Source organism: Zalophus californianus, chromosome 5 (genome assembly GCF_009762305.2).
Source record: "Zalophus californianus isolate mZalCal1 chromosome 5, mZalCal1.pri.v2, whole genome shotgun sequence".
NCBI lineage: Eukaryota > Metazoa > Chordata > Mammalia > Carnivora > Otariidae > Zalophus > Zalophus californianus.
Window position 1 is genome coordinate 105,939,796 of NC_045599.1, and position 26,944 is coordinate 105,966,739.

General features: G+C 44.4%; 1 protein-coding gene across 3 annotated transcripts in view; it reads left to right on the top strand.

The window, feature by feature from the left end:
* Positions 1-1,288: 1,288 nt before the first annotated feature.
* The window catches only part of ADAM19 (ADAM metallopeptidase domain 19), an 81,280-nt gene continuing 55,624 nt past the window's right edge, over positions 1,289-26,944 (top strand). For all 3 annotated transcript variants that reach the window (XM_027605356.2, XM_027605357.2, XM_027605355.2), the window contains exons 1-3: positions 1,289-1,471; positions 4,131-4,216; positions 8,416-8,486. In XM_027605356.2, the coding sequence (XP_027461157.2) occupies positions 1,405-1,471; positions 4,131-4,216; positions 8,416-8,486 (224 nt within the window). In that variant the 5' untranslated portion in view covers positions 1,289-1,404. The remainder of the gene's footprint in view (positions 1,472-4,130; positions 4,217-8,415; positions 8,487-26,944) is intronic.

Below are 26,944 nucleotides of genomic sequence, written 5' to 3' on the forward strand. Positions count from 1 at the left end.
TACCTACTCATCATTTTCAGCAATGTCTTGTCCTTCCCAATACACAGTATTTTGTTGAGTTGTGCAAACCTGGGTTTGAAGAAAGAGGCTCAGTGAAAGGAATAGATAACAAGAGGTCTGAGGCTTGGTTTCTAGAACCAGGCTTTGCCAAAACTTGCTAAGGGATCTTAGGCAAGCCACTTCTCTCTGATGATTATATTATGTTTATATTAATGATAATGATTATCATTATCCATCTGTAAATTAAAGTGTGCTGTATCAGACTCTGGAGTTAGACAGATGTGGGCTTGAGTCCAGACTCTGACATTTGTTGCGTGACCTTGCACAAATTACTTAGCCCCTCAGGTTTGGTTTTCTCATCTCTAAAACAGGATAACCCCAGGGATTACTGGGCTAATTAACAGATGATGTATCCAGAGTCCCCGGCACATGTTAAGGGACAATAAAGGTAGTTCTTTTCCTAGATTTTAATTAATTAATTAACTTAATTTATGCAAAGCGCCGAGGACAGTTTCTGGCACTTAGAAAGGGCTGTATCTGTCTTAGTTACTTTTTTTTTTTATTCTAGCAGATAGTAAGTCCTCAGTAAGTAAGGTCCTTATGATTATTTTCAGGCTTCATTTCCCTCCAAAGCCCTAAATCCTAACCATACCTAATTCTGTTTTTCCCCCAATACAACCCGTGGGCTTTCCTGCCGTAGTGTATTTGTCTAATCCGTTTTCTCTGTCTGGTGCTCCATTTCTCTTCCTCTCTCAGTGCTCAGATGTCTTCTCCCCTGGGAACCCTCTCTCCACTACCCTACTCCTCCCAGTCAGAGGAATGGCTCCTTGGTTTGTGTCCTGCTAAGAAAACAACTCCATATAGCACTTAGTTCTTTGTGCCTGGTGGTTCGGTTAACTCTTTCAGAGCCTGCTTCCAAGCGTAGCGGCCTCGGGGGCACGGTGCTGGATGAGTAGCCTCTGGGTGTCACCCAAGACGTCTAGCACAGTGCGGGACAGAGGAAACGGGCCCCTGTGCAGAGAGGGGTCCAGTTTAACTCCTAGAAGCCCGAGCCCCCGACCCTCCCCGGGCCGCGCCCACCATGAAGCCGGCCCCTCCGCGGGCTCGGACTCGCCCTCCGCTGCTCCCCATCACCTGAGCCGACCCGGCTCCCAGCGGTGCCCCCGCCTCCTTCCCGGCGGTCCCTCCCGCCCCGCCTCCCCTCCCCTCCCGGCGGGCGCGTCCCCTCCTCCACCCCGCGGCGGAGCCCTGCGGAGCTGAGGGCGGAGCGTTGCTGCCGATGGCTGGGAGCCGGGCTGGGAGGCGCTGGGCGAGCAGTGGGTTCCAGACGCGCCGCCGCCTGGCCGGGGGGCTGGCATGGCCGCGTGCTTGTGAACGCGGAGCGCGCGAGGGGCCACTGCCACCATGCCCGGGGGCGTGGGCGCCGTCCGGCTCTGCCTGCTGGCGCTCGCCCTGCCGGGGTGGACCAGAAGTAAGTGGCGGGGCGCGTGTGTGGGGGGGGGGGGGGGGCGAGGCTGGGGGAGGATGGAGGCGGGTGGGCTGGGTGGCCCGAGGACCTGGGAGTCGCCCCCTGCACCTCCGCGGGTCTGCTTCCCCGAGGTCCCCCAGCCTGGGAGCCCGGGCTTTGTTTCCACGTTGTGCGCCCCGGGAGGTGGTGGGGGTCCGGGAGACCCAGAGCAGGCAGAAAACAGTCGGTCCCCTCCCTGGCTTGCCTCCCTCGCCCTCGTTCTCTTTTTCCACTGTTTTTCTGCTTTGGCTTCTCTTTCCGCTGCTTTCCTAGTCTCTCCTCTTCTCTCCAGTCTTTGTGTGTGTGTTCCTATAAATATATATTGATAAAATTGGAACCATACCATATGTACAGTTTTGTGCCTTGCATTCTCCACTTCACATTATGAGCCCACGTCATTACATTCTCCAAAAACATGATTTTAATGACTGTAGATTACATCAGGAAATCGCAGAAGTGTAATTTTCAAAAAGTTAACATGACTCATACAAATATAGGATGAATGGGTAGCAAAGATTCCTTCAATTCATTAATGAGGCGGTGAGTAGAATGGTAAAGCTGGTTCAAAGCATGAGAGGAACGGATGGTACAAGCATCAGAGAAAATGTTGAAGTCATGCGCTGGGACAGATACAAAAGTGGTCAATGCCCCCATAGGGTCAACCAACCTTAATTCTTAGTTCTCTCTCTACCATACCGAAGTCATTTGCATCTCTACCAGACAAAAATCTACGGTTAACATGTAACTTCACACAGTATGGTTTTTTAATTTGTTGTAAATTAAAAAAGTCAAACCAAGGTGCATTCCCCTAGAAAAATGTGGTGATCTATGGGAGGGCCTGTTAAACAATGCTCCAGTGTGACATTGAAAGGGCATCCTGCTTGCTTTTTGCCTCATTTAAAAGTTTTGAACCATTTTTCTTAAGATGTACTCTGTTCCTGTCTTATTTAAGCCTTGCTTTCAGTATTTTTTTTTTTGCAATCATAAAGATAATTTCATTCCTTTAAACATTCCATTAAATATCATATAATTCCCTTTTGTTGCAAAGAATCTAGACTTATCAGAGCCACCAGAGCAGGGATAGGCCTCTCTGGTCCCCCCAGGAATATCAAGTACCTAGCATAGTACTTGGTAGATAGTTAAGCATTCAGAAAACACATTATGAATAAATGAATGCATTGCTTCTGATTTTTACCAGTACTATGAATCTAATACTTGTCTAGTGAGATTATTTTTCAGATATATTTTGATTGAGAATACATTATATCAGTAATCTGAAAGGAACATCAATCACTCATAATCCTGCCATTCTACCAGCCAGCTCTCACACCACTCATTGTGTTCTATGTGATCGATGTGGTTGGTTTAGAAAGAATAGATTTTGGAATCCTCACCCCCACCCCAGGAATCCTATGGATTTGGCCCGTTCCTGTGGAGACTAATTTATCTAGGTCTTGGGGAATCACCACTTTATTACGGTTATCTGCAAAAAGTGTTTGAGTGGTACCTAGAACAAGGAAAGACTTGTTTCAGCTCACCTTTCTTGGAAAATAGAAATCCTGCTGCATATCTTGTCTTGAGGATGAAGGGGAACCGAGGAGTGATAGTGATTTGGAAAGTAGGAAGTGATCTACAAACGTAAACTTGCCATTAGGAAGCTCAGGGTAATGTGATGATGCTTTGTGGATGTGGGAGCAGTTTCATGGTGACTCTCCCCAGTACTGCTGTGAGATAAGCAGTCCGGTATCATTGTCTTCATATTACAGATGAGCATACCGAAGCTCAGGGGTTAAAAACCCATGGACCTGACTTCCAGAACATACCCAGAATCCGACCACTTCATTCCTCTCTACTGAGCTCATTTTAGTCTGAGCCACCATCATCTCTCACCAGGTCTCTAGCCCCGCCTTCTTGCTTCTATTCTTATGCCCACCCCCTCCCCCATTGTACCCCCCATCTCCACCCAGCAGGCAGAAGAATCTTTTAAAAACCAACCACAGATCATATTGCTCTGTGTCTAAACCCTCCAGTGCCTTCCAAGTCTATTTATAATAAAATCCAGACACTTGCCATGGCCTCTGTGATATCAGACCCATATCTCCTACCACCTTCCCTGCTCATTTACTAGATTCTAGCTACCTCTACCTTCTGCTTGTTCCTTAAACGGGCCAAGTCACCTTCTGCTGAGGCAGGATCATTGCACTTGCTGGTCTTTCTCCCTGGGGCACTCTTCCCCCAGGTCTTTTAATGACTGCCTTCTTCTCGTCTCTCAGGTCTCAAATACCATCTTTGCTAAACATCCTGTCTAAAATAGGCACCTCCTCTTTGGTGTCTCTTTATTCCATGACCCTATTAGACCATTTGAGAATATTTGTGTATTTTGCATCTCCCACCTCTAGAAGGTAAACTGTGAGGACTACAGAGAGCTTGTTATCACTGTTTACCACAATATGGCCAAAAACTAGCAGAGTGCCTGACCTATATTAAGTGCCAAGAGCCTGGCCTCCAGCAGGTGTTCTCCTAATGACCCAATAAGGGGTTTTTCCCAGTTGGCAGTGCATGCCTAGCTTAGCTGGGGTGCAGAGTTCTGGAATTCCAATGGTTGTGCATCCTGTATTGGTAGGAGGAAATGGGGAAGGCACCGCCCAGCTACAGCATGAACGAATAATACCTCAGTGGAAGACTGCAGAAAGCCCCACGAAAGAAAAGGTAAGACACAAAATATTTCATTTTCAGAGCCAGGAGCTGACAAGTCCATTCTGTGAGATGCGGGGCCACCTTCTCAACTTCCCTGGAAGCGTCATTGCTATTAGTTCTGTTTCTGGCCTACTCTATCCTCTCTGTGCATTGGTTTTGAAAATCCCAGAGGGGACTTTCCTTCATTGTGTGACAAACTTCTAGAACACTTCCAAATGCTATTAGTTGAGGAAATGAAAATTATTAATGCTGACACAAGCTAAGTGCAAATATGTGTCACAAAAATCACCAGCTCTCAAATGGAATTGATTGAATATTGTCACTGTTATTTTTGCTCTATATAAGACATGCTTTACTTTACTGACAAGATAATGTACTTGGAGAGAAATAATAATTCAAGCTATTTTTAAGAGACAGGGGAGGAATCTAGTACTGGGGGATATATCTTAAAATGCAATAGGCTCCTTGGGCCATGACACCAGCAAAATGCACAGGCTTTATCAAGGAGATTGGGAACAAGACAGAAAACATTATTCTGTTCTGCAAAGAGGACCTGGACATCTAGGATATTTTTTGTGGTTCTGGTCTTTACAGTTCAAGTGAGACATTAAAGAGCTAGAAAGGAAGACAGTTGCTGTGTGCCCGTAACTAGCTATGGGACCTTCTACTTTCTGAACTTTAGATTCCTCATTTATAAAATAGGGCTTCGAGGGGATAGGAATAGAGAGGGCTGGGGAGAAGTGATAGTTAATAAGGTCCTTTGGGGCTCAAAGGGTCTATGATTTATTGGGCAGCATATAAAAAAGCAAGATTATAGTAGAAGAGAATGGAGAGAGAGCTGTGTCAGGGAAGATTTCAGACTTTGTGGAAAGGTAAATGGAGAGGAGAAATGCCTGGAATCCTTGAAGTTACAGCTAGGGTAATGCACACGTGTCCAGAATGCTTCCATTTGAATTTATTAAGGGAACTTGCAGCAACAAATTTGGGAGAAATGAAAGTAAGTAAAGACAATAAATGCATGAACCTCATTTCATCAAAAAGTAGGAAAGGCTGAAAATAGCCTCAGGAAAAATCTAGACAGATTGATGGATGCCTTCCTAGAGCAGGTTATTTTTAGAAATTAGGATCTTGGATAGTCCAACATACCTATTACTGCTCGAGGAATGGATCCGATACTTTCTGTAGAGGTTCTTTGTTCCTTCCAGATGTGGGATGCCGGGCATCCTCAGGAAGGGCCTGAGAAACAAAGTGGAGCTCCAGATCCTGTCTTTATTCCTAGCCATTGTCTGCCCAGAATCTGGGTCATTGTATTTTGTAGGAAGAGTCAGCACAGTGCCTGGTGCCATAAGTATTTGTTGAATGAACGAATGAATGAATGTCAGAGAGAGAGTAGAAGGTAGGTTTCAGTCCGGCTTCTTATTCTCATTTATGTAATTAATTCATTCATCAAAGATTAATTGAACAGTCACTGAATAATAAGTATTGTACTAGATCTTAAGGGGGGCGGTGCACATATGTAGGACAGGTTTCTGATACCCTGTGAAGCTGAAGATCTATTTAATCTACCCTTAAAGGAAAAGGAATTTTAACCTTTCCCTGTGGGAAGTATAACCAGTGCGTCGACTCCCTCCACCTCCTAGGAGAGGTGATGTTGCCCTTTCCTAACACAGAGTGGGGTTGCAAGGGAAAAGTCAACAGGGAAGATGCATAGATCCTGATAGAGCTGTTTCATTGTTTGCTTGAAGTGTCCCTTGGAAACAATGACAACATATTTTAAATATCAGTATCTGAGCATCTTCCACACCAGAGAGAAATATTTTTGGATTACCCACTTGTAAATATTTGTACTCAGGTTGCAGCTTGTGTCTCTTTGGAGGAGAGGTGACAGTGCTTTGATTTGTGTCAACTTTCCTTTTTGTGTGTGGACTGTCACATGGACATCCACTCCTTGAATAAGGGAATTGCTACAGCTCTGTTGCTGTGTACTTTTCCTCAGATGCCCACTTGGGACTGTGTCCCTGATGCTTAATGTCACTGGACAGGGTCCTTGTTCTGGAATATCCCAGGGTAAAGTGGCAAAGGATCAGCAGCCAGAATAGGTGTTATCAGAGTTGAATCAGGGCATCAGAAACAGAGATGTGGATCCCTTAGTGAAAGTTACTGGGCAAACAACCACCTAACTTCCTCTCCCCATGGTTTTGAAATGTCCCTTTTTAAGAGAAGTCAATAGGATGAATTAGTACAAAAATAACAAAGGACAGGGTTGCCCAAGCTTCCTGGATCAGAATGCAATACTGATCTCATCGGAGCCCTTGGTGGCCTGAATGTCTCAGGGATGCCCAGTGCCTAGGACCCTAAAGGGAAGTGCAGTTTGGGGCAAATAGAAAGCAGAGTGTGCTTGGAAGAGGAAGGCCCCTACAGCCAGACGTGGCAAAGCAGTGGGCCCACTTTCTCTGATGCTGAAACTAAGCTTTGGGGTCAACTTCAGGAGTTTATCAGTTCCTTGGTCCCAAGTTAGAGAACACCAAAGAATTGGTCCTGTTTTTAATATGCTTAAATATGTAAATATCTCATTTCAAATAAATAACTTTTCCCTTCGAAATTAGTTCAACCACCTTAAGTTGAATTGTTGAATCATGGAAGTTTATTATGACTTGAATTTTTTTTCCTTCTTTTTTAAAATTTAAAAAAATTTTTTAAATTTTTATTTTTTTATTATGTTTAGTTAGCCAGCATATAGTACATCATAGGTTTTTGTTGTAGTTTTCAACGGAATCAATAGTTGCATAATTTTCCACAATAATAAGGTAAAAAGAGATGAAAATCCCTTTCTATTTTAAAATATAAAAGCAATTCTAAAAACATGGAAAGATGCACAAAGAAAATAAAACAACCATGGTCCTACTGCTGAGAGGTCACTATGGTAACTTTTTGATTTATTTCTTTCTACAAAAGTATATTTAAATAAAATATACAGTGTTGTTTTGAGCCTTTGTGTGCTTAATAATTATCATGTATACTTTCTTGATAGTTTAAAAATTATTTAAAGTCATTTTTAATGACTGTTGAGTGTTTTGTCATATGATTGATCATCATTTAACTATTCTCCTATTTTTGGACATTCAAGTTATATTTCATTAGTCATTATTAAAGTAATGAGCATCCCTGTGTATGAACCTTTGCCTGTGTTTCTGTTCTCTTCAGATAGAGTTTTGTGTTACTGAGTCAGAGGGTCTAAACATTTAAAAACTCTTGGTCTATCTGTCAAATTATTTTCCACTGAGTTGATATCTATTTAAATTCTTACTGGTAGGGTCTGAGAGTGCCTATTTTTCAGTATGCTCATTGTGATTGATGGGTTTTAAAAAATATCTGTCACTGTGATTTTTTTTAAAGGTTTCTTCAAAAAATTTTGCTTTTTGGTGGAGAGCAGTTGCCAGTGATGTTGAACATGTTTTTCATGCTTATTGGCCATTTGTATGATATCTTAAATGATCTCTTCTGGGTATGCTGCTCATTTGGCCATCTGTAAGTTTTTCTCATGTGTTTTTAAAATGTACCTTCTTTTGGACCTACAAAACTTCAGTTAGAGTTTCTCCTAGTTGTCTCCTCTGAAATGGTTGGGGGGTATCCTAACTGAGAGACAAAATGAAATAAAATACAAACTCACTCGGAAGAGGGTACTCCCGGTATTTTCGATAATAGACAGCAAGTATCAGCGGTTTTCTCTGTTGCCAGGCTCTGTGACATTATTTACATTTACTATGTCGCTTAATTGCCACAAGATTCCCATAAGGCTGACTGTTACTATCTGTTTTACAAATAAGGAAACTGAGTTGTAGGGAGCTTCAGTAACGTGCCCAGGTTCACACAACTGCAGTGTGAGAGCTAGCCCTTGAATCCAGATCTGACTGCACAGAAAATTTACTGTCGAAGATCCTGTTGTCGAGTGTTTGCCTTGACCAGACCTGCATGGAAGCACTTACATCACATTTCAGCTTGGAGTTTCTTTCCTTTGTGTGTGAGGAGGAGGCAGGTGGGGGAGGGGAACAGGGTCTTTTGGGGGCTGAAGTCATTTCATGTTTGGGCTGGAAATGCAGTGGACCCTTTCTCGTTCACTTCCTGTGGATCAATGTCAGAGCACTGTGCTTGTTCCTGGGAGCCTTGTCCCCTGCTTTTAGGAACTGACATTCTTTTGTTGTTGCTTCTAGCATCCACTCAAAGCTGAGCTCAGGGTAACGGCCGAGGGGCGAGAATTCATCTTGGACCTGGAGAAGAATGAGTAAGTGGACTCTTCATTTATCCATAATGAAACAGTTCACTTCCATGTCAACGCCGGATGCAGGTGCCACTGTTTTGGAAGGAAGCAGTTTGTGAAATCACCAAGCGCTCAATCTGGTTCCTTTGCGGGGAGTGTCTTCCAAAGACAGCATATCCCCCATCTCTTGACTTGCTGTGAAATTACTGGACCATTTAATGTCTTCCTTGAATTTCCTCTGGCTGTATTTCCGGGGCCTCCTAGAGTTCACTGCAGGCACACAGGGGTGTGTGTATGTATGTGTGTGTGTGTGTGTGTGTGTGTGTGTGTGTGACGAAGGGAGGGATGGAATGGAGGACTTTGGCAGCTGACTTACTAGCTCCAGCACAGCGCATGGCAGGAAGTGAAGGAGATTAGAGGAAAACAGCAGAAAGCAGAGAGAGAGGCAGGGCGGAGTGTTGTGGGATTTGGCGCCTCAAATGCAGGCTGCTCCATGTGTTCTGGGTCAGCTAAGTCTGAGATTCTGCCAGGAAGGGCATGGTCAGCAGTCTCCTGGCTTCATCAGGCTGATTCCTCCATCTTCCTAACCTCATTCATCTCGGGTGGCTGCCTGGCTCAGGAATATTTCCACATTGATTTGCCATCAAGTGCATTTGTATCTTGATTCATTTTATTGAGCAGGTGAATAGACATAAGCATGGCTACTCGTCGGCCATTCCCAATCTGCTTGGCCGCCTGAGCGTTCTCCTTACTTGGCTGGGGGATGCTGAGGCTTCTGGTATTTTCCCACTAACTAGTTCTGCCTCACAGACCTCGCAGATAAGGCTGCATGGCTCAGAGAACTGCCTGCCTCCTCTTGGCAGCCTCTGGAGTCCCCTGGAAGCAGATGAGTAATCAGATGCATCACTGCCAAGAAAGAGATGGATAGAGACCTTCCCATATCCAGAAGGATGGGAATGGCTGCTAAGCTCAGGTAGAAAGCAAGAACATAAATTATTCCAAATTTGGGCTTTTGGATACTTGCAAAGGAGCGTGAGTAGTGTTGGAAGTGTGGTAAAAGCATGCCTTAAGCAGCATGTACAGCAATGGGCTTCATCCACATCTTTCCTCTGCCTCCAGTCTATGGTGGCCTCTGGGAAGTTGGGAAGTTGGGCATCTCAATCATTTTTGCTACTTTCCTCCTAACAGTGAAACCACCCCAAGAATGGCTTCCTTTTGTCCCATTTGCCTGGAACAGAATTGGCTGTCTATGGCCCCAGAAGGTGTCGACTCTGCCTGTTTGGGATTTCTCCCTGTGTTGTCTTCCTCTGGTCCTGCAGAAAATGCCTTCAGAGGGTCTCTTCTTGTTGGTCTCTCAGGAACCTGCTTCCGTTTCTCATGGCTCCAGCCCTCCAGCTCCAGGCTGAATGTCTCCCCTTGCCACCTGAGTCTAATCTGTCCTATTTGGCCTCAAGTGGACCATTTAACCCTCAGCTTCCTCTGGGCAGTCCAAGTGATGGGGGGGATGTCATGGGTAAATGGGATCCCCGGACTCATCCTTCCCTTGGGTTTTGGAACCTGTGCAAGGGGCCATAGGAAGTTCGAGGAGGAAGATGTCTTAGAAAACCCTGGACACGATGGTCTTATGCATGGTTGTAGAAACTTTGAATCAGAGAGCGATAGGCAGGCACTTGCCGAAGGTTGCCCAACAACCTAATCGAGAGAGGTGAGACTAGGGTCATTCGTGTTCTTGGCTTGGGTCTGGAGAAACCGAGGTTTAGTTCCTAGCTGTGTAATCTGGGGCAAATTGCTGCAATTTGTGTAAGCTCAATGTCCTCATCTAAAAAATGAGGATAGTAATGCTAATTCCATAGGGTAGTTGTGAATAGGCAGTGTGCACAAGGTGCTTATATTATAGAGCACACGGTGAGTGATCAGGCACGGTGGTGAGTTTTATGGTCCCACATGAGAGCTTCAGAGCAGGGCCCTCATGTTCTATTGTCGGCTACTCCAGGCAGCCCTTTGGTTTCCCAGTGAGCAGCAGGGGGCTGGATGTGCTTCCTGGCCTCCTTGAGCTGGCAGAAGGCAGGAGACTTGATAAAAATGGAAGCAGCAGAGCCAAGCAGTATGACCTCACCAGGTATCCCTGGGGGACGGCTTCCTGCTATTTTCATCTAAATTGGGCTTTTTGTTTTTGAACATGTGTTAGCAAGCGGAACTCTTAACTGCACACGACTTCCTAGTGTGTTTATTTCCCCAAGCCTTCTCATTCATGGGGCTTGTGAGTCCGGATTCAGAACAGCTCGGGGTGGGGGGTGGGGGAGTGAGGCTTTTCTGATTTTTTCAAATTGCTGCGTTAAAGTTTTTGTAATCCCATGATACTTGAGGGGAAGCTAGGCTCTGTGCCAGGCGACTTCTCAAGCTCTGGTTCTTAATTTCCTCAACGGATTTATTCATTGTTATTCATCTGTTATGCATCCATAGCATTGCTGGCCCCAGTGTCAGTACTGGGAACCTGGCTGTGAGTATAACAGTTCTGCCCTTATGGAGCTTATATTCCAGTGGCAGGAACAGTAAACAAATGAACAAGTGAACTGTGGTATGCTCAAAGATGTGCGCTATGGCGGAACCAAAGTAGGGGGTGGGGGGAGGGGTCGGGAGGGAGGGAGGGGCTTTCCAGAACCGTGGCCAGGAAAGGCCTTGGTGGTGAATTGATATTGGAGTCAAGACCTGAAGGAGGTGAGGAAGTGAACCTTGTGGACGGCTAAGAGATGACAATTCCAAGTAGAAGCAACAGCCAAGTTCAAAGCCCCTGATAGGTTATGAAGTTTCCCTTTCTCTGTAGTTCCCCACCCCCCATACATTTCCCCATATATTGGATTCTCAGGCCTCTCTGGGCAAGGGCTTCTGGGATTTGTGAGGGAAGGGAGAGGACATTTCGAATTTATTTTTCATCATCCTGAGGTGTCTGGCCTTCTCCCATCAAGTCAAAGCCCGAGTGCTAATGCATGGCCCAAAATAGCAGTGAGCAGACCTTTAATGGAATTCACACATGGAGAGATTGCCAAGAATGGTGAGGATGGAGGAGCAGGGGCATGGGCTGGGAGAGTGGGCACGTAGCAAACGGGCCTTCAGCTCAGAAAGCAGACACCCCAAGTTGTCTTAATTCAATAACATGACAAGTGGCAGCCTTTTCCTGCTGTGAAGCAACTCAGGATAAATGGATGGCATTCCCATGGGAGACGCACACCCTTTATTGAGTGCAGGCAAAAAGGAGTGGCCTTGTAGGGCTAATCTCAATATGGCTTTCATGTCGGACAGTCCTAGGTTCAGATCCTGACTCTGCCCCTTACGGAGCTGTATGTTCTCTTTAAGTCTCAGTTTCCCTATCTGGGATATAAAGATAGCCCATGCCATGAGCCATGGGGAGGATGAAATGAGATGGTGTGTGGAAAGCCAGCACACTGCCTCGCTTCTAGTCCATACTCGGTAAATGGCAGCTACTATTATTTCTTGCTCATGATTTTTTAACTACAAAAGTAATACATGCTTGTTGTAAAACATGTAGCAATACCAAAATATATAAGTAAAAGAGTGAAAGTCTCCCACCCTCAAGGAGAATCCATTGTTAGCTGTTTGGTGGGCATACCTTGGACCTTTTCCGTGTGTGTGAGAACACGCACACAGATACTCATAAACACAGTTGCACAGAAACTCACATACCGGCTGCTATTTTTGTTGGGGAGGGAGGAGCAGAAATGAGACTATACTATATATCTTGTTCCATACTTGTTTTTTTAGATTCAACTGTATATCTGAAGGTAGTATTCTACTCTAATAAAAGTATGTATAATGTTGCTTTACATTTACTCACATGCATACACATAATCCGCCAAGGTTGGTGCACAGCTGTTATTAGGAGAGCCTTACTTGTGATTGAGGCAGTGTTGTACGTGGAGAGAGTACTGAGGTCAGAGACAGATGATGTAGAAGTGATCAACAAGCCAGCTGGCTCTCCTGGGTCTCAACGTTCTCATCTCTAAAATGGGGATTTAGTCCCCGTTGGGCTCTAAGAGCTTTTTATTGCACTACCTATTTAAAGGACATGGTGTAAGTAGAAAAATGGAAAAGAACTTCCGACCTTAGGGAGTTTGCTCTCCAGTTATAGAGACATCCTTGAAAATAGGGCACTGGGATAAAGGCAAATGCCCCAAAACCATGGACCTTGAAGTTGAGGACAAACTGCTAGCTCAGGACTCACCACTTAGGCAACACAAACACGAGAAGGGAAATGACAGGGAAGAAATTATAGGCTGCTATTTCCACAAGCCACAGATTTGAGGCATAAATCCATAATATTTTTTCTGCATATAATTTCCCCCATGCCCTGAGGACTGCCTCATCAACCCAGAAGCTCTACTAGACGAAAATTTGTTTGCTGAAATCAAATGGAATCTTCCTTAGCTGTAAGCGTCTAGGGAGATGAACACCTCCAGGAAATGTAGGCTCTGGCTCACTCCCTTCTCCCTTCTGTGCTTTTTCCCAAGGAGGGCCCAATGAACTGTTGAATCAGCTTGCAGGATGCTCACTGGGCTGCATTACTCGAGGGCAGGATCACTAGGTTACAAGGTCACCTTCAAAAGCACACGAGCAGCTCAACTAGTGGGCACTCTGCCCAGAGGACCTTTGGCCATGCACTTCTCTCTGCTGGTCTCTTGAGCACATTCTGGAACTCTTAATTTCCTTGGTATACTGTCCTTCCCTTGAGTAGAAATGATGATTAAGATTCAGATTTTGGCTTGGGAAAGAGAGAAATATCTTTTGGTCTCACTCCATTCATTGTGCTCCAGCCAGCTAGCTAAAGGGAGATCCTGTTTGCACGAGTCTAGCTAATAAGAGTGGACATTTGTTTTCTTTTGTGTGTATGTCTACCTCCAGACTTCATGGAGAACAGTAACTGTCAGGGCAGAATTTGGACTTTTAGAGGCTCAGTGTTTGTAGCATCCACGATTACTTCTGATGTTAATCTCTCCTCATCTCTCTAATTTCTTATTAGTCCTTCAGAGATGCCACTGGGAAGGAGACTGCTTTTGTTGTCCTGGAAATCAAGAGACAACCTGGAAAATCAACAGCATTCACTGCTAATGGAGTGATCTAGTACCCTAATTTTCTCCTTTTTCCCTCAACTCTATTTGAATTGTATAATACTGGAGGACTGGAGAAGGGCAGTAAAGGAGAGACAGTCTGGATTAGTTACCACCTCCTGGTGCTCCACTTCTCTTCCAAGGAAGCCTGGTATAAATGTGTAACTGATCCAGAGCAAAATCCTGATTACACCCAGGCCATGGCACTCTCTGCTGCCTCCACTTTTCTAGTTTCCTCTTGAGTTGGGAGTAGACTTTAACATCTTATCTAGGATAAAGGACAGCTCTGTTTGACCCTCTCTTGTCAGGAGCTTCATTTGTTGGCAAAATTCAATTTCCTGGATCAAAGAGAAGCTTAAGAAAGGCTTAGACGCTATCCCAATGCTCTTGGTAAACCATGCTTCACTGAGTCGCATTGAAATGAGTCAACAGACATATGGATTACATTTCACTTAAAATACACATGGCTTAAGAAATTAGAGGATATCATTCCTTAACCAAGTATTTGGCAGATCTAACGCATTCAAAATGTTTTTCCAAACTTGGCATGCAGCTGGGCTCCCCATTCCCTGCAGTGGAGATCGTGTAACCCAGGGAACCTGGTGCCGAGGAAATGGTTGAGTGGATGGGTGGGGACATGAGAATTTGATGAGAGCTACCTGTGAGTGTCTGAAATTTACTTCAAACATTTTCTCAAGCATCAGGAACTGAAGTTAACCCTGCCATGTTGACTCTGAGGCAGTGAATGCATAAGCGGATACAAATTCCAAGCACTGTGCTAGGCACCTTGTCCCAGAGACACCTCGTGGTCCTGTTTGAGATGTAGTTTCCAAATGTAGCTTTGCAAACTGAGATTGATTTCATCTACACTTCCCATGTTGTCCAGAACCCCTGGAGTTGCAGACAAAATGGACTGCCAGCCTATCTGATGTGATCTTTTTGCAAGCCAAATTATCGCATAAGCAGGGTCTTTATTTCCAAATCACTGGAGGGGACATGATATTGCTATCTTAGGGTCCATTGCATAAATTCAGTTTCAGTAATTAAGAGTGCTCATCTGAAGGGATGCAGTTCTACATTTGCCAGAAGAGAGTATCAGGGAGTGTCTGGAATTGAAATAACCTAGATGTGTTGATTCTGAAGGCCATGAGTACCTAAACCTGAAACATTATAACCCATAGAGTAGAACAGGCTCAGGCTTTGGTGCCAGAGAGACCCAGATTTAGTTCTAGGCACTGACACTTCCTGGTTAGGTGGCCTTTGGCAAGTCACCTGCCTTCTGAATATTTCTTCATCTATATTCATAATAATATTCACTCCTTAGTGAGCATGTACTGAGAGCCAGTTACTGTGCAGAGGCACTTCAATACTGCTCTATATAATCCTCATGGCAACCCTTCCAGGGAGGTATTACTGTTACTCACATTTTATAAATGAGGAAACTCAAGTGTAAGGAGTTTAATAATTTATCCAATGTCAGCCGGAGCCAGGACTCAAACTCAGATCTACCTGTCTCTTACTATCTTCTACCACATGCATAGAAAGTAGATATTAATACTTTCATGGGCTAGGTTGAAAAAGGGGCCCCTCCCCAAGATATTCAAGTTCTAATGACTGGGACGGGAGAATATGTTACTTTATATGTAAAAAGAGTCTTTGTAAGTGTGATTAAGTTAAGGATCTTGAGAAGGGGAGATTATCCTGAATTATCTAGGTGGGTCTTCAGTGAAATCACAATTATATTTATAAAAGGGAGGCAGGGGGAGACTTGATCATAGACAGGAGAAGGCAGTGTGACCATAGAGTCAGAGACTGGAATGATGTGTCCACAAGCCACGGAATTCAGGTAGCCACTGGGAGCCCGATGAGGCAAGGAATGGCATCTCCCAAAGGCAGTGCAGTCCTGCTGACACGGTGATTTTGGCTTGGTAGGACTATTGTCATTCTTCTGGCCTCCAGAACCAGGAGAGACTAATTTCCTGTTGTTTAAAGCCACTAAGCTTATGTTAATTAGACAGCAACCACAGGAAACAAATACATCTCCTGAGGTTTAGCGATAATGTATTGGATGTGCTCAGTACAATGCCCAGCACTTAACAAGCAGGTTTCAATACACACTAACTTCTATTAATGCAAAAGCAAGAACAAATGTTTTCTGAAATGTCTTGGTAATGCATAGCATTGCATGTGGCCCCTGTGACTGTCTTCAAGTATGAAGTGACAAGAGAAAAACATATTGAGAAATAGTGTGTGTGTGGTTATCACTTATCAGCATTTCCTAAGTTCCGGTCATATTCTCAGATGCTCAGTCTGCCTTCAGGTAACTTCTGGCTGAGGAATGATGGTCACATATTAATAATCATGGTAATTATAGCTGTTACCATGTAGAAGATGCCTACAGAGCAGGCACTGTTCTGAGGTCTCTAGGTGGTTCATCTAAGTGAATTCTCACCACAACTCTGAGGTGGAGGGACTTGTCTTGGCCTTATTTGGCAGATGGGGACCCTGAGGAATGGAGCAGGGTGACTTGCTCCAGGGCCCCTGGGAGGGAAGGGCAGAGCCAGGATATGAAGCTAGATCTGTTTGACTCCGAAGCCCAGGCTCTTAGCTGTGGCTAGATGTTTCTTCTCAGAGCCTTGTCCTTGCTTAGTATGTTCTGTCTTGTTAGAACTGGTATTACTTCCCTGTCCTACCCTCCCTCATCCCTTTCCTTCTAACAGTCCTAGGCCCTGATTAGGATCTGGACTAAAGTGTATGGTAATAGTGTCGTCCAGGTGCATATGGCTTCAGAGCCTGGCTCCTTGCCCCCACTGGCGATGTAAGCTTTGGCAAGTCACTTCATCTTTGTGAATCTGTTTCCTCATCCCCTTGGTGGGGCTAATAATAGTGGCCACCTTGCTGGATGTTGTGTGGATTCAATAACGTCATGCTCCCAAAGGACATACACAGTGCCTGGTGCACTACAAAATTGCAATAAAAAATTGCTATTATTTGTATTTTGCAGGGTTGGAAAAACCGTTAAGAATAAAGTAAGAGAGGGGCACCTGGGGGGCTCAGTCATTAAGCGTCTCCCTTCGGCTCAGGTCATGATCCCAGGGTCCTGGGATCGAGCCCCACATCCGGCTCCCTGCTTGGTGGGAAGCCTGCTTCTCCCTCTCCGGCTCCCCCTGCTTGTGTTCCCTCTCTTGCTGTGTCTCTCTCTGTCAAATAAATAAATTAAAAAAAAAAAAAATCTTAAAAAAAAAAAAAGAATGAAGTAATAGAGAATTTCCCTGAGTTGGTTTCCAAATATAATTTGGGAGGGTTGACCTTAGAGCCCATGGCCTGTGAGAGGAAAGTCACTCCTGCTCTCCAGCTACGGCCAGTTTGACCTCACTGTATCTCATGAATACAGCTTTGCGGGGCTCTCCAGCCAAGCCAAACTGTACATCTTCTCTGTGCCTGGGAGTCAGTGCCCAATCGCTCCCTTGGCAAAGCCCTGAACTGTCCGACGAGGAGGTCAGGATGTGTTTGCCGGTTCCGGCTCTCTCTCCTTCCAGGGACCCGCAGCCAGGGCTGCCTGTGTAGCAAGGAAGGATGTCCCTGGTTTTCTTTTGTCTCAAGCTTATTTCTCCTGGCGGCCCTTCAGCGGGAGCATGGAATAAAATGAATGGGAGGAAGCTGTCAGCTGGCCTTAGATGGACCCTTGTCCGAGCAAAGGGAAGCCATGCCCTTGGAGGAAGTCAGGAAGTCAGGAGTTGATTTCTTGAGTTTGAGGATCCCTTTACCATCAGGTTGTTTACCTTAAGATAACAACGATTGCCGATCGCAGGCATCCAGTGCGGGAGCTTCTACCCCGAACTTACTATTTGATGTAAGTTGTTTTTTTTAACCCTTTGTAAATTTCCATGTGAACTTAATCAAAGGGGGTTATACTATATCCTCAGTTTTATATGTATTTTTTTCACTTGGAAATAGAACATGGACAATCATCAAATCATTTAAAAAATTTTATGCAAGAAATTCTTGGAGTGTGTGAAGTTTGATAATAAAATTCTAGAAAAAAATTACACAAGTAATAGAGTTTCTTTTTTTTTAAGATTTTATTTATTTATTTGATAGAGAGAGGGAGAGAGAGAGCATAAGCAGGGGGAACAGCAGGCAGAGGGAGAGGGAGAAACAGGCTCCCCGCCAAGCAAGGAGCCTGATGCGGGGCTCCATCCCAGGACTCTGGGATCAAGACCTGAGCTGAAGGCAGACGTTTAACCATCTGAGCCACCCAGGCGGCCCTAATAGAGTTTCAAAATAAACAAGATTATGCTTTATATGCTATTCTGTAATTGGCTTTTTTATTATTTATCTTCACTATCTTTCCATATTAGCATATCTATAGGTCTGTCTCATTCTTTTTAATGGTGCCATAGGATTCCACTAAATGGATAGATCAAAATTTATTAATTTCCCTATTAATGGAGAGTTAGGTTTCCAATTTCTTGCTACGACAAATAAATGCTGCAGTAATCAGCTGACACACTGTCTTTAAGAACATTTGCAAACATCTCTATAGGATTGATACCTACAGATAGAGTTGCAAGGTCATTTAGCATATATGTTTAAAATGGTTTAAATTTTCATCACTTGTACCTCTCACTCCACAGCTTCTACCCCCGAAGGCTGTACCATTTTACAGTCAGACAGCAGAATGTGAGAGCATATACAGACACATTTCCATGTAAATTTATCAGATGATTTTTTTATGTGACAATTTTTAATGGCTGTATAATATTACCTTGTATGTGTATGCCATAATTAACTTTGAAAATTTCTTATAATGAAAAATCATCAAATGCACACAGAAGTAGAATAAAATAATGAATCCCCATGTACCCATCATCCAGATTCAGTAATAATAAAGATGTCACAATTAATGTAATTACCCCCATATTGATGGGCATTCAAGCTGCTTCTTTTCTTCTTTTTCTTCTTCTTTTTTTTTTTTTTTCATTTTTAACAAACAATGTTGAAGTGAACACCCTTGTATTCTTTGGAAGGTACTTCTAGAGGATCACCTTCTATGTTTCAATCAGTGGATCAGGGGACTTTACATGGAACACATGGATAAAGGCACATTTACTTTGGCTTCTCTCTAAGTTACATCCTATAGTCCTTGTGGAGAGAACTTGTTTTCACACACTCTCACCAATGGGTTGATTTTTGAGCTTGGGCACACTCTTTAAGCCCAACTCTCCTGCCATTTTTAAAAACAGCTTTATGGATCTATAACTCATATACCATATAGATTATCCACTTAAAGTATACAATTGAATGTTTTATAGAGTTGTGTAACCCCACATGTTCTAGCTTTTGAACATTTCATCACTCTAAAAAAGAAGCCATTAACAGTTGTATGGGTTGAATGTGTCCCCCAAACTCATATGTTGAAGCCCTAACCCTGAGGACCTCAGAATGACCTTATTTGGAAATAGAATCCTTGTGGATTTAATCAGTTAAGAGAAATCATACTGGAGTAAGGTGGGCCCCTAATCCAGCATGACTGGTGTCCTTATAAAAAGGGGAAATTTGGCCACAGACATGTGCACAGGGAGAACGTTGTGTGAAGACTGAAGTCATGCTGCCACAAGCCAAGGACTCTCAGAAGCTGGGAGAGAGGCCTGGAGCAGATCCTTCCCTGGTGCTTTCATAGGAAGCATGGCTTGCCAACCCCTTGACCTTAGACTTCTAGCCTCCAGAACTGTGAGAAAATAAATCTGTTTTTTAAACCATTCAGTTTGTGGTACTTTGTGAAGGCAGTCCTTACAAACTAATATGAGCAGGCATTCCTCATTCTCCCACACCCCCATCAGCAATAGGCAACCACTAATCTACTTTCTGTCTTGATTTGGCGATTTTGGATATTTCATATAAAAGATTATACAGCATTTGTGTGTGTGTGTGTGGGTTGTGTGTCTTTTTCACTTAAGGTAATGTTTGTGAGTTGTATCCATGTTGAATAGCATTTATAAGTACTTCACTCCTTGTTGTTATATATCATTCCATTGTATAGATATACCACATTTTGTTTATTCATTCATTAGTTGATGGATCTCCTGTCTTCTAAGCCAGCTTACTTGGCTCCATTCCACGAGGTTGATTTCAGCAAATGTTGCTTGAGTACATACGTATAAACTCCTACACTATGTGCTGTAGGGAGTAGATCCATGCCCTCTGGCAGTTTGCTCTCTGCGGGAGAGAAAACATACAAGCAGCATGATTCAAGGCAGATTACAAATTTAATAATAGAGTTGAAAGTACAAGGCTGAGGAGGCAGGTGGGAATAGAGACTTTCTGACTGGGGATAGAGAAAGCTTCCCTAAGGACAGTTACTTGGAGTTCTGTCTTGCAGGAGCAAGGAGGGGAGGCTGTTTTTTGTCTTTTTTATTGAAGTATAATTGACATACAGTATCCTCTTAGTTTCAGGGGCATATGATTTGATATTTTTATACATTATGAAATGATCCCCATGATAAGTGTAGTGACCATCTGTCACCATGCAAAGTTATTACAGTATCGTTGACTATATTCCCTATGCTGTGCATGACATCCCCATGACTTGTTTATTTTATAGCTGGAAGTTTGTACCTCTTCATCCCCTTCACCTATTTCAAGCGTGCGCCCCTCCAATAACCAACAATTTGTTTCCTGTATCTACGCGCCTGTTTCTGTTTTTCATTTGTTTTGGCTTTTACATTCCACATTAAATGAAGTCACATATTTGTCTTTCTCTGTTTGACTTATTTCACTTAGCATTTTACCTTCTAGGTTCATCCAAAGGAAGAGAAGCTTTGGATGAGGGAGGGAGGAGAGGTGAAAGGAAGAATGAGAAAGGAATTCACACTGAGAAATTAATATATACATATTTGGTCTGGATCAAGGGGAACCATACTGTACTGCTAATAATTTCTTAGGAGTTCAGTATTCCAACCAGCCAAATCATTTTCATTCAGAAGGGTGTTACGTAGGGAATAGGGAAGGGCTTTATTTTCCTTCCACAGCTTGCTACCCAAAGATTTCAGTGCCTTGAAGCTCAGTTTTTTAGTCTCTGATTTTTTACTTGAGTTGGGCTCTCTTCCCTCAGGTAAAACCATGTGATCTGGGAGGTAGGTGGGGTACTGCTAGGAAAGATGCTTGAGGTATACTCTAAAGCTAGGCTGTATTTTTTTACACATGAGATGAGAAGAAGCTCTTCCCTCAGGCCTCCCCACTGAAGGAAATTCAGGTTGAGTCCAGTAGATACAGGTATACCTAGTGGATGGAGCCATGGAGCCATGGACTGCAGGGGGCTGAGCATAAGACAGAAGCAGCTTCTTCACAACTTAGGGTTGGGGGAAAAAGCCTCTTGAGAAGTTTTGGTAGCTTGGTAGGTGGGATGCAGATGGATATATGGATATACTTTTGGACTTGGGAGAAGTGTGGAAATCCCACCTTCAAGACCTCTGTTTTCTCCCTGGCTTCCGGGATGAGTCTAGGCTCTTCACCTAGACTCCCTAGAAGTTGGAGGATATTTCCACTCCCCAAACTTTGTGCTTGGGCAACGGAACATGAGGATCCCAAGAAAAATCTAGAAGAGGAGGTCAATACTGGAGCTTCTGGACTGGTTCTGTCCTGAGAATGAAACTGCATTTACACTTCACCCAGGAAATATTTTGATTTTAAGAAAATGAGCTTGTTCTTTCTCTGTGTAGAACTTAGTGCCATACACAGACCTTTAGCTGATACCTTGAATACTAAATAAATAGGCCCTTGGGCAGGCACCCTGGGGCAAGTTGTAGGTCTTGCTTAAGCTCAGTTGGGGGCAGACATTGGGTCAGAGAATCCCTGGCTCTTTATTTATTTATTTTTTAAAGTAGGCTCTATACCCAACATGGAGCTTGAACTCATGATCCTGAGATCAAGAATCATATGCTCTACCGACTGAGCCAACCAGGCACCCCAAATCATTGGCTTTTCTGATGAGAGTCTCTATTGTACTGGGCTTGAGCTCTGGACTCCTCATTGGGAGCTCTTAACTTCTTGTCTTTCCTTCCTTCTCTTCCTTCATTTAACAAATACTGTTGAGTGCCAGCCATGTGGCAGGTGTTAAGCTAGGTCGTGGGTGTTCCCAGGAAAGCAGTGGCAAGCAAAACACAGTCTCTGCTGTCATGGGGCTTAGAGCTTAGTGGAGGAGATAGGGAATTAAACTATTACAGAACGTGGTAGGGCTATAGTGGAGGAAGTAGAGGGCACTGTGGGCCCTGGTGAAGGGGAACCTACCCTGGACTGGGGAGAAGGGACAGCTTCACTCCCCAGGAAGTAGGTAGGTGAGTGGGGGGAGGAGGGTGATAGAGTTAGCATATTCAAGCTGGACAAGTAGCAGAAACAAAGCCCCAAGGGCAAGAGTAAGTAGGTGAGTGGGGGGAGGAGGGTGATAGAGTTAGCATATTCAAGCTGGACAAGTAGCAGAAACAAAGCCCCAAGGCTTTGTAGGTGAGTGGGGGGAGGAGGGTGATAGAGTTAGCATATTCAAGCTGGACAAGTAGGTGAGTGGGGGGAGGAGGGTGATAGAGTTAGCATATTCAAGCTGGACAAGTAGCAGAAACAAAGCCCCAAGGGCAAGAGTAACATGTGGAGATGTAAAGAGGTTCTTTGTGGTTGGGGGGGCGGGGCTGGAGGAAATGGTGAGAGAAGAGGTTGGCCAGGTAGACAGGGGTGAATCCTTGAAGGGCCTCAAAGGCTCCTCAAATGGGTTAGCTGTTTATCTTGAGGGCAGTTGGGAACTGAAGAATATTTTGAAGGTCAGATAGAATAGCATCCAAAATGCATTTGAGAAGGATTACTTCAACCGAAGCATAGGATGGATTCGAAGGAGCTAACCTAATGAAGACCCCTTCAAAAGTTTTATTATGATCTGAGAGAGAAATTATGGTGATCGAATTTAGGGAAGAGGTAGCTGATATGGAGAGAAGGGGATGCCTTACAGAGATGTTTACAGGGTAGAATCATGGAGACTGGGAGGTGGGTTGACGGTGGGCTGAAGGGGGGGGATGGATTCAAGGGCCAATCTGAGTTTCCTGCGTGAGTAGGTAGCAGAACAGGGCTGCCAGTCCCTGGGTTTGTCCTTAGCTTGTGCTAGGACCTCAGACAAGCCACTTCTTTTTTCAGATCTTTAGTTTTCTCATTAGATGTAGATATAATCCTCAGTCACTAACTTTGCAGGATCATGGTGGGGATCCACGCATAAAAACTATGTGTAAAGTAGTGTCCTGTTCTCTTTCTATGACCCTAGAAGGCCAGGCAGAAGCAACATCTGTCCTTACCCTGGTTATTTATGTAATTTGGGCTTTCACATAGTTTTCCCTCCTTATCTGCAATTCTAAGCACTTAATCTCCCAGGAACTGGTGAGACCTCTGCCTGTTCTAGCAGTTGAGGCCTCAGTGGGGGCCTCTCTGGGCGTTCTCAAACCCACTTTTGTTGAAAACAATGATATCATTGAGTGGGTGGAGCTGGGCCAGGCTTTCCTCAGCCACTTTAAGGAGAAATGGGGTCTTTATGACTTCTGTACTTATGGCTCTTTTCCAGTCCCTTCCATAGCTTCCATGTGCCCCACTGCCCCCTTTCCTTCTTTCTCCCCCGAGGTTACAGATTTGTGGAAAACTGGCAGCCTCCACATTTTCTCCTCTTGCATCAGTCTCCCTGGAGAGAGGTCCAGATGGGCCAAGGGGCTATAATGGCAGCATTATATCAGGCATGGTTCCTTTTTCCAAGCCCCCTTCCTCCCCTGAAAGGAAAGGCAAGTCATGGAAAGGGATTCCTTTGGTTGGGAGACTGTAACGCTAGGGAAAAAGGTGATCTAAGTGTTGGGAAAGATAGCAGGCTCCTTGTAGTCTAGAAGCACTTGATCTCTTGACCTCCTGATGCTAAATTTGGGGCTTGGGTAAGAGTGCAAAGAGTGAACTAGCCTTTCAGTTATGTGGTGGTGGGAATACGGCTGGGGAAAGGAAATCAGAAATGTTGAGTAAGGACCCTTAGTTCCTATTCCTTTACTCCACTCTTCCTCTCTGTCCTCAGCACACACACACTCAAGCACATGGACACACACACATAAACACTGATGCCCAAGCACCCTTCCTCCATAGCTGTGTCGGCAGCATGTTAGGGGTACTTGGAAGTTGGTTACCTAACTGGTTTGCAGCAATTCCAGGAAGGAAGGAAGATGGGCTGTTTAACAGTGACTTGGCCTCCAGGGACCAGATGGTCATACCCACCTTCTGTGTGGCCTGTTCGTGTTTGCCAAGTGCTTGCACAGCTGACCTTGTAGGAAAGGAAAAATCATTTTCCCTCTACCTTTCTAAGTTCTTGGCTGGGAACCCTGTAACAAAAGCCAGATTCACAAGAGAAAAACAAACAGAAGTTTATTAGCATGTGTACGTAAGAGCTACCCAGGGAAAAGTTAGTAGTAACTCAGTTAGAATTCAGGCTTATGTAGTGTCTTTCCCAAAGAACAATACATCTGTAGAGAAATGACAGGACAGAGGAAAGCAGTTAGGCTTCCAAAGATGGTAAACTGTGGAGAGGTAAACATATGGGAAACTAATGGGAGACAAAGGCTAGTCAGTACAAGTTGCGCAGATTCTTCTGGTGCCTTCTCTGGGCGGATGGGGCCTGAAGTTGTCTCCGGTGGTTAACTTTTGTCCTTCCTGGTAGAGAGGGGAGGAGGGAAGCCTTTGAAAGTTTTGTCCTACTTTTAGGCAAATAGGGGGAGGGCAGAGAGGTTTTGTTTTTGGTTTTTTTGTTTGTTTGTTTGTTTTTGTTTTGTTTTGTTCTGTATCTGCTTCTTCTCAGTTACCTTCGGTGCAAAAGAATCCTTAGGCTAAAGTGGCGCGTATTTGGGGGTGGCATATTCTGCCATCCTTCAGCCTCCTCTGATCTTCATGACGGGAGATGCAGGTGCTGGGTGGAGGGCAGAAAAACCATGCTTGCTTCACTCACATCCCCTAGCATCTTAGCACAGTGCCTGGCACTCCACTGACCTCAGGCAATATTCGTGGAATGAGTAAATGGGTTTACAGATGCAGAGCCTGAGGCTCAGAAGAGGTACTGCAGCTTGGCCGATGACCCAGAACAAATACGTGATGAATTCAAGCCAGGAGGAATTTGGTCTTCCTGAGGCCCATATGCCCCACAGTTTGTACTGATGCTGCTGCTTAATAAGCAATTATTGATGAGATTGCACAAACATCCTTCCTCTCTGCCTTCTGGGAGTGTCTGGACGGCCTAACTCTTGGATTATCTACCACTGACATTTAGCTTACTTTTGTTTATTTAGACTGATGGGTTTAGAAGCAAAACGTAACTGTGTGATGTTGGGTAAGTTACTTTTGCTCTTTTTCAAATTCTTCTATAAAAGTGGATTGAGGGGAAGTATTGGAAAGAGAGGGTGGCATATAAAGATGCTTTTGTTGCAGTCAACTCTGCAATTTATATACTGATCTTCCCCTCCCCCCCAAATACTTTATGGAAACGATATGGGACAACAAATAGAATGTTGGAAAAAAAAGCTGAAGAACTAGGGCTCAGAAAGGACAGGGTCTAGGAATTCATAGGCAGCCTCTTCAGGTGCCACTGCTGGGGTGACTCTGCTCCAGCCATTTTCACCAGATGTCACCTGCCGTGGAATGTGGTGAAATAAGATCGTCCTGGCTTGTCACTACTGACTCCAGGCGCCTGCAGCAGTACTCAGTGACAGAGAACACTGGTCTCAAGGCAGATTGGGGCAATCTTCTGCCAAGAAGGTGGCAGGGATGCTGGAGGCTGGAACGGTAGTTCTCCACTATGATCAAGGAGGGCTTTCCCACATCTGACCTTCTTCACGGGGCCAGAGCTGTGATTTGGGCTTTAGGAGGCTAGGAAACATGGGGTAAGATTTATCAAAGTTACTGGGATATTTAATCAGGCTCTAAAAGGGACCGAGCACTCACATTTAGGGCAGGTTGGTTTGTGGTCTTCACCCACCGGCTTTTTGTTTGTTTGCTTTTTTTCATATGTTGGTCCACCTATTGCCCTCTGTCCTAGCGTATTCTCAGAGGCCTGGTGATCTTGGAGGTTCTTCTTCACTTCCCTCTTTGTCTTCTTCACAGAGTATATCTCTACAACATGCCTGTTGCCTCTTGCTTTGGCCCTTCCTTCAGGTTGATCTGTTAAATAGGCACATGGTTATTTATCAAAATTTGGTTGTTAGGGATGCCTGGGTGGCTCAGTGGGTTAAGCTCAGGTCATGATCCCAGGGTCCTGGGATCAAGTTCCACATCGGGCTCCCTGGGAGCCTGCTTCTCCCTCTGTCTGCTGCTCCCCCTGCTTGTGCTCACTCTCTCTCTCTCTCTCTCTCTCTGGCAAATAAATAAATAAAATCTTTAAAAAAATTTGGTTGTCAGAGAGGCTGCTATCAATGTTTTCATTTTTTTAAATTTTCTAAGAAATATAGTACCCCATTTCCTTTAATGGTGGTGGTGGTTGTTATTGTTCTTCTTCTCCTTCTTCTTTATCTTCCTTTAACTGTCCAATAAATACTCATAATGGGCTTTTCAGGACACTCCAGAACAAATCTGTAAACTCTTGGGTGAGCCATTTTGAGGTCCCTTACTCAGGTTCCTGACAGTTAAGCTCCCTGATCCCAAGAAATCAGCCCTGTTTGCACAGAGAGGTTACTCATTTTTGTGGTTAGCCAGGAGGCATGAAGAGGATTAAATAAAGACCCTGCTGGCCAAAGGAGTAAACAGTACTCGTCTAAACATCCTCTGGTATATAAAAGCAAAACATAGGACCAGGAGCTGGTTGGAAGAATGCCAGGTCTTGTGTGGACTGGGAGAAGATGTAATGGGAAGCAGTTGGTGAAAAGGAGTGTTGATTTAATGCATTGTTTGGAAACTTCCTTAATAAAAGGTTAAAGAAAACATGCCATGTAGCTTCGGCCTTTTGCCTGGATTATGGGTGGTGCCATCTTGCCTCAAAGTGTTGCTTCTGGGGCTGGTCCTCAGGTAGGAATGGGACTTGTTCAAGGAAGTGCTTGGGATAGGAGGAGATCCCCACTCTTTAGATTAGGACCGATGCTTAAAGTTCCTCTTTCCTTGGCCTTTCTGTTCCCTCAAAAGGGAATGCCTCTGTCTCTGGGCCCCTGGACATGTCAATCCTTATTTGGCTTTAGGGCCATGCTTTTGGCATGTTGGTTTCTTCCCATTCCTCTGGAGTCAAAGGTGGAATGAGCACTGGTTTGGAAATCTTTGTTTTGAAACAGCTGTCCCTTCTCCCCTTTATTTTCTCCTTCTTCGAAAACAAAAGAAAACAAA